Source organism: Scaptodrosophila lebanonensis, unplaced genomic scaffold (assembly GCF_003285725.1).
Source record: "Scaptodrosophila lebanonensis strain 11010-0011.00,11010-0021.00 unplaced genomic scaffold, SlebRS2 tig00000089-arrow-pilon, whole genome shotgun sequence".
Taxonomy (NCBI): Eukaryota; Metazoa; Arthropoda; class Insecta; order Diptera; family Drosophilidae; genus Scaptodrosophila; species Scaptodrosophila lebanonensis.
This window is the reverse complement of record NW_022060565.1, coordinates 3,825,848-3,838,908: the sequence shown is the minus strand read 5'-3', so window position 1 is coordinate 3,838,908 and position 13,061 is coordinate 3,825,848. Positions and strand designations below refer to the sequence as shown.

General features: G+C 39.6%; 1 protein-coding gene across 1 annotated transcript; it reads right to left on the bottom strand.

The window, feature by feature from the left end:
• Positions 1-977: 977 nt before the first annotated feature.
• On the bottom strand, positions 978-3,184 carry LOC115626977 (UDP-glucuronosyltransferase 3A1-like). Its single transcript, XM_030522493.1, has 5 exons — positions 3,030-3,184; positions 2,434-2,970; positions 1,929-2,368; positions 1,555-1,667; positions 978-1,487 (listed from the first exon to the last, which is right to left on the bottom strand). The coding sequence occupies exons 1-5, from the start codon at positions 3,182-3,184 to the stop codon at positions 1,161-1,163; spliced, it is 1,572 nt and encodes a 523-aa protein (XP_030378353.1). The 3' UTR covers positions 978-1,160.
• Between the last annotated feature and the right edge of the window lie 9,877 nt (positions 3,185-13,061).

Here is a 13,061-nt window from a genome sequence, read left to right as displayed (position 1 = left end):
GCCAGTCCCGGTCTTGTGCTCGACCTCGCTCCTGCGTCAGCTGGAAGAGTTAGCCAACTCGTTGTAGATAATAAGGCACGGCAGCGGGCGCCTTGCCGCTCTACTGGCCGTTACACGACAAGGCGCGAGGAGGCGCTGACGCCTTATCGAAAAAAGAAAATAATAATAAAAAATTAGACTGCGTACAACTGTCTTTGGTTCGCTGCACAAATGGCGGGAGAAATCCACGAAACACCTTTGAAAACTTGACGTTACTTATGTACATACATAGAAGTATGTATATGCCGGACTGGCTTATCAATAGCGAAGCCCGTTGGGGCTTGAGAACTGGTCGTAGGGCTTATGCGGGCGCACAAACCTCCGAGATAAGCGCGGACTGGAAGTGCGTGGGAAAATCACTGGCTAGTGAGACAATGCTGTGGGAAAGCGATTCCTCAATAAACGATTAAGACCGACTTTAATTCACATATAGGTTGTTTATTTACGCAAAGTCTCAAAGAGTATTATCTGCTATTGTAACACTTATTTCTATATATGTCTATATATATCTAATTCTGCTATTACACGGTAGATTGGTTCCAGAAAAAGGCGTGTAAAAAAAGATATTGATCGTATGCAAAAATAGGTCATTGGTTCCTTATCTCTTAAGAAATATATGTATATGCAATTTTTTAATTTTCAAACCGTGTTATATCAAAATCGTGCAAAAAAAGACACAGAAGATTGGTTCCAGAAAAAAATATTTAATTTTCAAACCGTGTTAAATCAAAACCTTGTAAAAAAAGACCGGTGTTTTATTTTGGGAAAAAAATGCTCGAAATCGCACTTAAAATATTGTAAACTTTGAGAAAGTTGCTTTCTAAAACGGTTTTATGTACAACAATAAAAAAAATTGCCTTGGAAATTTAAAGTAAATTTAAATTTGAAAATAAATCTTTAATAAATTCGAAAAATGTGAAAATAAATATACAAGTATGTTTGTTTTCTAAATACATTCTTTATTTATTTATTTGACTGCGTAATGTCGAATCAGGGAATTGGTGATGCGTTTTTTTTAGGACTCGCACCATTACGAATGCCCAATGATTTGTTTTGAAAATTCTCTTGAGGTAATTTTTGAGTTAAACTTTTATCACGTATTGAACTAGTTGGCATTGAGTTCAACGAAATTTTTCGTAGATCCGCCAAATAATGAACAGAAGCAGGGCTAAGACATCCAAGGAGTGTGCTTCGAAATAGTTCATGTCCTTGGCCGGCGACTGCAAATGATGCGGCTCTGGCTGACGCAACAAATACTCCACCCACCAGACAGCTAGCTTCAAGGGCGTTATGGGGTTATCCCGAAACCGTGCAGATCTGGCCTGCATTGCAGCAGCGATTTGTTCGTTCTCAGTCGCCTCTTTAATAGCATATATCAGATCTTGGGTAGTCATGCTTAGGTAGTCGACTTGGACAGCCACGTCTGCATTTAGGGATTGACGCAGATTCTGTGGGAATGGTTGGAAACAAGTTATATACATATATCGAACATTGTTGGGCGCTACGATCACTTACGCGATGCTGATCGAGAAAGAGAGGGATTCCGACCAGGGGTACGCCATGCCAAGTGGCTTCTTGGGAACTCAAGCCACCGCAGTGCGACACAAAAGCGCGCAGTGCATCGTGTGCTGTGGGCATAACATACAAAGCTGTGGTCAGACAGCCAAATAATTTGCACACAAATTCGTTATGGTTTTAATATTATTGTATTTGAAACTAAAGCAGCCAAACAGCTCTATACAAAGAGAAGGTTTAATCATCTAAGAGCTTTCCTTTTCATCTCTGACAAATAAAAACTTTAAGAGTTTGTGTGCAAATAATTTACCTGTCTGACCATACGTTCATTTACGAATTCATACGATTTTTAGGCACGTTCAGTGACAACTCACCCAAAATATCACGCTGTGGCAGAAAATTGCTAACCAGCACATTTTTAGGCATCCGTATCTCCCTTAAATACTCAGCATCGAATTTCCATAGGAAATTGTATTCGGGTAATTGCCGAAACGCTTCCACTATGATGCGAACAGTCTGCTTGTCTACATCTCTGGGCTGCATGTTGGTGCCCAGGGAGAAGAGCACCGCACCTTGCCTTCCCTCTCGCACAAACGTTTCCAGTTCCGGGGACAGGGGGTTTGCTTTTCTGATTTGCATGCCACCCACCTCAATGATGCTGGGTGGTAACGCCTCCGCATAATCAATAGCCGGATGGGAGTTGACCAGCGAAATGAGGGTGCGTTTGGCCAGCTTGTCCAGGGGCGGCATATCGTCGCCAAAGTGGGGGCGCATTATTTCATCTAGTGCGGGATTATAGTGCCAGCGCCGATAACTGTGTATATGTATGTAGAGCAGATATAATACCGATTTGTATGGGCAGTAGTCGTATGAACTTACATGGTATCAGCGGCAAATATTAGCGTGTTGTGCAATCGCTGGAAAAAGTTCATTTGGGGGCTATAGGATGTGGAGTGAAAAGGCGTTAGGGCGGGCAAGTAGGTGTTGGACATAAAGTCCATTGTGATCGGCGGATTGTGGAACGCGCTCATGCCCAGTATGGGCGGATAACGAAACTTGTGCACAAAGCCCAGTAGATATGGTCCCATCGTATAGTCGTTGACGATCAAATCGAAGTGGAAGTCGTCGGGATAGTTGAGGAGCTGCTGCATGCCGTTTGATTTCGCTATATGGCGAGCCGTCTCCAATCCAAACTTATAGAAGGGCCTGATGCTTTCGAAGCCACCTAGACCAATAAACGACGTAATTGACTCGTTGCTCCCGCCCTCCCCCCTCTGCTTGTACATATCGTAGGCGCGCTCAAGATGTATGTAAGTCACATTATCGGGCACTTGCTCGTTAGGGCGTGGCACATCCACCGAGAGAATAGTCAGATTGTGACCCCGCGTCGCCAATTCGTGCAGCAGCACACTATTCCTATTCAATTTGCTCAAATGTATATCAACATGGCAATAAACTGGAATCTCGACACTCACCAAATGTGATTGCTGGGTGACGTCATGCCCATGAGAGCCAATATATTGGCGCCAAGAGTGCAGCCCAGCAGCTGCGTTGCAAGGCAGGCATAGAGAAGTGTTCGACGCAACATCTCGAGAGGTACTGACAAGCTTTCAGATGCACCATCGGACATATTATACTATACACACTACTTGTATATTAAGACGCAATTTCCTTTCCTATGTACTATATACATATCAGTGAGTATAGAGAACATACCCTTCACTGAAAAGTACACGTACTGGCACAAATATTTTACTTCCTTAAATATTACTGTCTGTTACTTTTAATTAATAGATTAATAAGACATTTCCAAAGTGTATTTTTGTAAAATCAAATTCCCGATTATGACAACAACGATAATGGTTAGGTTTGTTTGAATGTATATTTGAATTTTAACCAAAGTGCATGATCCACTTGTAGTTGCCATTTGAACTACCTAGTTTTCCAAAGTTTTAAATAAACGAAATACCTATCTATCGTATGTGTTACTATATTTAAGAGAGTATATGAGCTTCGGCCTAACACTTCGAAGTTCGCACATGCATTTGCTTAATTTAATCTTTGCTGGTAAAAGGCAACAAAAATTTGTTTATGCACTGCACAAATAAGTTAAGCAAACGCACTTGCTCCTCTCTCCACTACTATTAGTTTATCGGGCACTAATCATTCCTATACTTGTTATTTATTTATTTATTTCCATCGACAAACAGTGCAGCAAAAAAATCAATACCATACAATAGAGAACTTAAACTAAGTAAAACTTAAGAAATAAAAAAGCCTATGAAAATGACAAAAATATCTAATAACGAATCCGACACGGTGGGGGAATTTTATTTGCCAAACGGCCAGCTATGCCCCGATTCACAGCAGAGAGTAGCCAGATACGTTATTAGACCTATCAAAAAAGAAGTGGAGATGAAAAAATGTAGCAATAAAATATAGAAGAAAACAAATTAAAATTAAAATACTTAAATAATAAAATATTAAAATGTAAAGGTGAAGAACCACTGACCCGTTGGGTGAAATTTATTAGCCAGTCCGGCAAGCTATGCCCGTACTCACAGCAGTGGTGATCAGTGATTGTGTCGGCCTAGAATGAACCGAAAAATTGATACGACCTTAAAGCGTAGAGGAATCAACACCTCCGACAATCAATTTGTGGAGGAACAGAACACCAAGAACTATTCTACGGTGAGCTAAAGAAGGGAGGTTAATAAGGAGAAGTCTACTGGAGTAGGAAGGTAGGATCCCAGTTTAGACCACGAAGAGCAAAAGAAGAAATTGTTTCTGAACCGACTCAATGCGATCCTGATACAATTTACTTGTATACTGAGGACACCAAACACATGAGCAGTATTCTAGCACTGGCCGTACTAGAGAACTGTACAGTAACTTGGTGGTGTAGGGGTCGTTAAATTCTCTGGACCAACGTTTAATAAAACCAAGAACACTCTTAGCTTTGTTAACGTTAGTGGAGATGTGAAGATTGAAATTCAATTTGTAACCAAAAAGAACTCCAAGATCTTCAACTGTAAATATACGTTGCAATGGTATATTGTCGATCGCATAAGTACCTAGATATGGTCTGGACCGGTGAAAAGTCATAAACTTGCACTTAGAACAGTTAAGGTGCCGGTGGTTGACCAAGCACCATCGTTGAAAACAGCTTAGATCGTACTGCAGACGAGAATGGTAAAGAGGATCTTTACACGAATTTATACGAAATTAGCTTCACATCATCGCCATACATTAGTATACGGGAGAGCAGCAGGATGGACGGAAGGTCATTAATAAATACAAGTAGAGTGAATAATAGGGGGCCAAGAGGTACACCAGAAGTTGCGAGAACATATTTAGAAGTATTCGACCTGAGTAGTACCATCTGTGTCCTATTTTTTAGGTACGAGGAAATTCATTTCAAAAAGTTTGAGGGAAATCCCATAGAAGTTAGCTTCAAGAGGAGGAGGTCGTGATTCACAGAATCAAATGCTTTGCTGAAGTCAGTATATATAACATCAGCTTGCATCTTTGCTAGGAATGCATTATATTTCAAAGATGTAAATTCAAGCAGATTAGTCGTTGTTGACCGATTTTTAAAAAATCCATGCTGAGCAGAGGAGATTACAGACTTACAATGATGCTGTAAAGAGGACGTAATTATTTTTTCAAATAATTTAGGAATGACAGAAACTTTAGTAATGCCTCTATAGTTGGAAATGTCTGACTTACAGGCCTTTTTGTGGAGTGGTATAATGAACGATACTTTCCAAGAAGCAGGAAAGATTCCGCTCTCAAGGGACAGATTAAAAAGCTTAAGCAACGGTTTGCAGAGGGAAGTACTTCACTCTTTGAGCACACAACTAGGAATGTTGTCAGGCCCAGGAGAGAATGAAACTTTTACAGATTGTATATTAGATAAAATACAAGAATCTGTAATTATTGGAGCAAATATAGAATTTAATATAGAATTTAAAAGACTCAGAGAAGTACTTCGACTGGAAAAAATTTGCAAATAATTCAGCACTACAGAATCATTACAAGAATTGTTATTGGCAAGGAAAAATGACGATAGCAAAGTCGAAGATTTTCGCTTAGAATTTACAAAGTTATAGAACTTTTTAGGGTCATGTTTAAATTGGAGCTTGCAACGCTCAAGATAATTTGAGTAACACAAGGAGTTTAAAAGAAGAAAATTAGATTTTGCAATACAATACAAGTATTTAGAGAAATCAACACCTAAGCCCTACTGCTTGAACTTTTTAAAACATTTGGATTTTATGTTTTTTAGGTTTGAAAGTGTACGCGTAAACCATGGAGGCTTAAGAGAAGAAAATGATGCGACGCTAGTGGGAACACAGACATCGAAGATGGAAAACATGGTGTCATAAAAGAATGTTGAAACAACATCTACATCGACAGAGCTATACAAGAAAGACCAATTAGCATTGGAAGTCAAACGGTTGAGCATAACAAAATCATATTTGCGAAAGCATTTGCGAGGTATGTTACACTCAGAAGACCATGCACTAGATCTAGAAAAGGGAAGACAAATTTCTAGAGTAGGATGATGTAGATATAGAGCACGAATTTTGATGACACTTGTGAATTTAATTTGTGGCAAAGAAACAAGTATCTTCAATAATAATAAAGTTATTTTAATAATAAGTAGCTATATGTATAAATAATGAGGCTACATCTGGTTTATAATATACTTGTTGTACATATGGATATGATAAATGTACATGCCTAGTCTGTCGTCCCTAGCTGTTGTGGCCTACAAACTATTGAGGTTCATACGGACGGACAGTCTGCCAATATTCCATTAAGAGTGATTTTTGCACAGACGAAGTGACGGGTCTGTCTATATATATATATATATATATATATATATATATATATATATATATATATATATATATATATATATATATATATATATATATATATATATCTATAAAAAATCTAGTGGGTTTGGCGCTTAAATTAGAAAGTCTGGTACATTCTATTTGAAAACCGAATCCAAACTAGAATCGTAATTCCCACTACTCGTACTAAGTTTCATTTACATGAAATCCAGCAGTTAATGCTCCAATTACAAGTATATCGACAGAAGTCTATAGAAAATGAAAGTGTTTTGCCACTTTTGCGCAACATTCATTCATGCAGTCAATTAGTCAATTAGTCTGCGAACCAAACGCGAGACAGACACTGGCGCTTCGACTCAGTCGCTTCCCCACCACAGTGGACTTCCAGTTTCAGTTTCAGTTTCTGCTTCAGTTTCAGGTTTTAGCTTCAGTTTCATGGCTTGCACGTGATAATTGGCAGTACCTGGATTTTCGTGTGATTTTTTAACGCCTGCGTTTTTATCTCGTTTTCATTTTCTTTAAATTGAATTGAACATTGAAAAAGTGCAGAAATACTTATTCGTAATAAAAATTAATGTGTGGTAACAGCCGCCCAAATGCTCTGTAGCGTAAAAAGCAACAATAACAACAATTTGCGAAAAGGCGAACATGTGAGCAGCTTAAAAATGCGAAGAGGAAGCAGTTTGCTGGTTGAGTTGGTCATGTTGGCCATTTGGCTGGGCGGAAGCTACGACGGGCATCTGTCTGGTCTGCACTGGCCAAGGAAGTTAAGAGAGTCCTTGGCAGTGAAAAACAGCAAGATGCCCTTCACAGTACCTGATCCCCAAATGTCATGCTTCCTTGTCTTCCCTGCCAGACAAAATGCAATTACCAGTCGTCTGCAGTCAAATGGCAGCGCCTCTGGGATTAGCAAGCGAACAAAGAATCCAACCCCAATCCAAATTCCAATCCCAATCCCACCCACAGCCAGCCCTAAGTGCTGGCAATTTGTTATGACCGCTTGCAGATGCTTAGCAGCGCCCTTGATGAGGGTGTTGAGTGCATGTCGACCACACCCTGCCCATCACCACCCTAATGCACCCTCAGCCTCAGGCTCAGGCTGAGCCCTTACCCCATGGCGAGTGCGTTAAAAGTCACGATTTAGCCCGGCATCGCCCACCATAACAACGGAATAAACGGACCATCCGTCGATGTTGTTGACTTTTGGCCATCTCTCGTACCCGGGGGGTGTTTTCGGCTTGGGCTTGGCATCTTGCCACATATATTGCGTGAAATTAAGTAATTATATGTGTAAAGTTTAAATGATTATCAACATTAATATTATTCTATCTCTCTCTCCCTCTCTCTCCTCATTTGCATCAACATCGTCCTCATAAATACGGTTTTTAGAACGAGCCCAAAGTTCAAATGGACACATGGGGTGCTCGTCATGACGAGATGTGTCCAAGGAAAAGGATACAGTTCAGTTTTTATAAACAACTGGAATTGCAATTGAAATGTAGATACAAAATCGAAAATCGGGAAAGAGTTCCTCACAAGCAATTAAGTCATTATTTCTTTGGCTTAAGAGCTTATACTTGTACACTTAAACTATAAGGTATGTGAGAGTGATATCTTACTCCAGGTTCAAATCTCATTTGTACTGTTGCTGGAATGCCCTGACTGTTTAACTGTAGAAACACCCAGTAATCACAAACAGCTAATAATTAAGCAGTGACCAAATAGTGATCGCATTAAATAACTAAGTGGTGATTAATAATTAACAGTGATCTATAATCGATAGTTAGCGATAACAGATACAAAAAAATCAATTGAGATTAAGAGAAGGATAAGAAGCGAAAATTTTAATTTGGGGAGAAATAATAAATATTGTCAATTATATTGAACTTGTAACTCAACACGATAAGTTTTGTTTTTTAATAAAAATTCTTTATTCGAATTTGAAACTTGCATTTGTCAATTTAAACAAGTGAGCATATTACAGTTGAACAAACAAGCCCCTGGATTATCTGTGCAAAGTATAATTAATAAGTATGTAACAGGCAGAAGGCAGCATCTCATCAAAGTATATAATATAGATTCTTAATCAGCAATGATGGGACAAATCGATCTAGACATGTACGTCCGTCTGTCCGTCCGTTTGGATAGATTGGCCAAACTTGCTATGTAGACTCTACTTATTCCCAGGCAACACGAGTTCATTTTATTTGTTTGAATAGTTTTCTTATTTAGAATAGATTGTGAGAAAGCGCAATAATAAATCGAAGACAAAAGATGGCATTATTCCGCTTTCTGATATTTAATGCAGTGCTTTAACGAACTATCGTTCCTTTCAGAGCAAGAATAAACATAAAGTTGAGATATTTATCACATTTTCTTCTTCCAAAATAACAGTACTTGTTGTGCCTTTAGGTGCGTTAATCATTTGAATTAGTATTAACTAAATATCAGACATTTTGAAAGATGTTCCCCTTATATTTCCCTCTTTTCTTTCTTAAGTTTTCTTAAGCAATGGCTGCTATCCCATAAGGATTAACCGTTGGACACACATACGAGTACACACAGACACTGGTGGTCTCTGGTCTTGGCGCCAAAACTAAATCGAAGTGTGTAATTACGTTTGCCAGGTCCGGACTCCGGACCAGGCTGAGACAGCTGTCCGACGAGCGTTGTGCGTTGTGCCTTGATTGCCGCGAAATATGTCTCACTTGGCTGGCGAGCAGCGGCAAACAAGTTTGCCGAGCTTTCTGCTCGGGCCGTGTCCTACATGACATAAGAAAACAAAGGCGACCCACAAACAATGGCCACGATGAGCGGGAACAAGCAGTGACGACGCACTTGAAGTACATACTATACTATACTATACATGGGCAAGAGGCGAAGACAAAAGCACTAAAGTGCTGACCAACGGCCGGTCAGAGCTGAGCCGAACTGGGCTGAACTGAGCAGAGCAGAACAGAGCAGAATAGATCAGAGGCGAAAAAGTTCCCATCGGGGGCATTTGCAAACTGGACGCGACTAAATAAATAAATAAAGGCGCAAAGGAGAATGCAAATGCAAATGAGTTTTGGGTGCCACACTAAATAGCTGATACCGGGACCAGGGGCCGCATACCGACTGACCATTGTCCAGCGAATGGCGAATGTGGAAGTTGCTGGCAGTTGGGGTGGCGGACGCGTTGCAACAACGTCTTCTAAGGGTTGTTGCCATCTTCAGGTCAATGCAATTTCCTTATTGCTTATTGCTTATGTATTCCTTGTCCCGTGTCCCGTGTCCCTTGCCCTCTGCCGTCTGCCGTTTGCTCCGATTGTAATGAGTCGCGTATGCTTCACCCCTTTGCCCGCGCCCAGCTGCAATAAGCGCTGGTCAGTTGGTCGTTAATTTATAGTCGCGCGGTGGCCCGATCCGGTCGCAGGCGACCTCATTTGAATATTAGTTGGGTTGGTCAATGATCTTGATTTTGTCTTTGCCGGTGCTGCTGTGAAATTGCCCGAGTCGAGTCTTTGCTCTGGTCGCGCATTCTCACATCCTTAAGCATTACACGCTTGACCAAGCGGCCCCTAAACGCAGTGTCCTGAACTCATATTTCATGCCCATCCCATGAAGCGAACGGCCCAGCTCTGGTCAACATGCGTATTACAATTTGATCCGGAATTCTGAGTTGATTAGAATTTGTTTTATGACTGCGTCATTTTTCGCTTCCCATTTGCTGCCCTCGTCGCGGCCGGGGCCGTTAAAATTATAATTTATGGGTCGAGGGCCAACGGTGTGTCCATTAGGATGATCGGGACGCGGGTTAACGAGAATTTGAACTTTCTGCGATTTATCTTTGGTTTTTCGCCTCGCCTCCAGTTGATTAGCTACAGCTTGACCTGCGAAAGGACTGGATAGGATAGTACCTGATCCCAACAGATATCGAAATTGTAGTTTCAGCGCTCAGCTAAGGATTTGATTTAGATGCTGCAGAAGTTTCCGAATGAATTACTATACTTGAAATAACAAACTTGTATAATACAAATCAAGGGCTTAAACAAAGCAAAATTCTATTCATGGTAAATACAAATGTAAATAAAAAAATATGTAAACAATCTAAAATCATGTTTCTATTACTTTAATACTATTATTTATAAATCTGAAGACCACAAAAATTTGGGTCTTAACAAGTCCATTAATAGCTAGAACGGTATTTTTGGTTGCAGATTACTTTTACATTTAAATTCACAAAGACAGGCGATACGGATTGCTAATGATAAAAGATTTAGAAGCAACAGCCGGCTAAGGTTGGGCCACATTGAGTAAAAATGTGTAGAAATAGAAACTGCTTGTGGAGCGACTCGATACGTTCCTAAAGCTTTCACCAAATGCATGAGCAATATTTAGAAACAGGCTGTACTAAAAAAGTATATAGAAAATTTGTAGTTTAAGGGCCATATGTCCACTCTTAGCCTTAAGTACAGTACTATAGTAGAGATATGAATATTGTTTTTCATAATATTGCTTACATTGCACACTATTATTATGGAATTATTATTATTTATGAACAAAAAAATTAAATCTCTCTAAAAGAGGGAAATAAGCAGTTTGCTTTTCAATAGAACCGACGACTTTTTTCTTCTTTAAAATAAATTTTTTTTGTTTTTCAATATACTTCAATATATCTAGCGTTATATACAATACTAGCGGCCCGGTACGTGCTTCGCTACGTATAAAGTGAAATAATAAAAAAATTTAATTGGAACATCAAATTCATTTATTCGAACAAAAAAATATTTTAATTTAATTTAATAATTTAATTAATTGCTAGCTATTTTAAAAGTTAATCCAAAATATTTGGATAAACAATATTTTTTGTTTTCCCATTTTGAGCATGAATAAAGAAACGGCTGGGGGTACCGACTCTGGAAAAGGCAACATTAAGTTGGTCATGTGAAAAATATCAGACCTCCAAATTCAAAAAAAGTTTCAATTTGACAGCAAAATCCCCATTAACAAGAGGATCCGCCATTTATTTAATTCTTTTGTTACAAAAAATGTGATAAATGAAGAACCGAAAAGTGGCATGGATTTTTATATATATAAAAGATATATTCATATATTTTAATGATATATGAATAAATAAATCATTTACATACTTTCTAAATCTTTTATTTTTTACACAAAGTTATTTTTCTCTTCAGCCAGAAGGATAAATTTAATAAATATAAACAATCAAAGCCATAGATTAAGAAAATTATTGAAAATTATTCAACTCTTTTCGGCACTCAATAAAAATGTCTTAATCCATATGCATAATTAATATTGCGTTTTTTATTCCAATTCGGGCGAAATACATTTGCACTTAAGTTCAAATGTTTTTCAATTGATTGCCCATTACATATTTGGATGTCCAACGGAAAAGTATAATGTATCCAGATGGACAATGTATAACAATTACAAATTGGAGTAAACAGGAGATTGACAGCCAATTACATAGTCGTACTTCGCTCGAAATCGAATTGCTTGCTGGACATCAGTTCTATGGCTTTGGTTGTCTTCCAAGCTTATTTGGACTTGCATGTGTGTGTGTTTTTTTTTTTTTGAGGAAATGAATCCTTGATGAAGTGCTGTATTGAAAGGTAATTCAATTGTGCGTGGAAACATTTTATTGATCGCCAATTTGTATCCACATTCCCTATTCCGAGCGTCTCACAACACTCCATTGTTGGGCAACTTTTGGGCGAAAGGCAGCAACTACCGGATTCAATATTCAATGCGATCGAAACGAGGTCGGCGACTGAACGACAACAACAACAACAGCAACACGAATAATAACAAAAATAACAATCAGTGTGAACTGAGGACAGACAGGCAGACAGACAGACAGACAGGCAGGCAGGCAGTCAGGCCAGCAATGGTTGCAGTGGCTACAGGACTAGGATAGCCCCTTGGGCATTATGCGAAGGGCGAAATCACGTAACGGCTTTTCCTTTGAGTGAGAGCGGCGCGAAACGGAACATTGACGTGTCTAGTCGGAGAAATGAGAGAATTAGAGCAACGGCCGAGGAAGCGGCAAGACAAGTTTCTTGGGATTAAGAGGCGGGCAGGGGCAGGCTAGCAAAGCCATAGAAAATTAAATGCTAACGGTCAGCGGTTGTGGTCAGTGAAGGAAACAAAGCATGGAATTCAAAAATAATACATGCCGCCATTTTCTGAAAAACCACACACACTCGCCAAGCGCATTGGTCCAGCCAGAGATTTGAGGCATAAAATGGACATTTTCTAACCCAAATTGCCATTTTTATTTCATGTCTTGTTTTGGTAGTCCTGCACCATTTGCCATTTGCAACCCTCGGTTGAAAGTTCAAGACGACTGCCATTAACCCGCCACCACTCTCCCCACTCGGACCACGCGGTACAACTTTAATGAAATTTTTCTCAAGACCAGATCAAAAGATCGCGCTGCTGAGATCAAAGTGGGCCAGGCCAGCAAGGCCAAACAGATATTCAATTAATTTTTAGCTAGAAAGTTCAGCATTTATGTGCTGGACATTGGTCACTGGTCAGGTCGGGTTGGGTCGGGTCGAGCCGAGCCGAGAATAGTGTCAGGGGAAAAAGCAGAAACAGAAGCAAGATTAGGGGGAAAGACAACCCCTGCTAGGCAAT

Coding starts and splice junctions, on each gene's coding strand:
- LOC115626977 (XM_030522493.1), bottom strand. CDS start 3,184: ATGTCCGATGGTGCATCTGAAAGCTTGTCAGTACCTCTCGAGATGTTG. Junction 2,971..3,029: donor TCACCCAGCAATCACATTTG/GTGAGTGTCGAG, acceptor CAAATTGAATAG/GAATAGTGTGCTGCTGCACG. Junction 1,488..1,554: donor TCTTTCTCGATCAGCATCGC/GTAAGTGATCGT, acceptor CCATTCCCACAG/AATCTGCGTCAATCCCTAAA.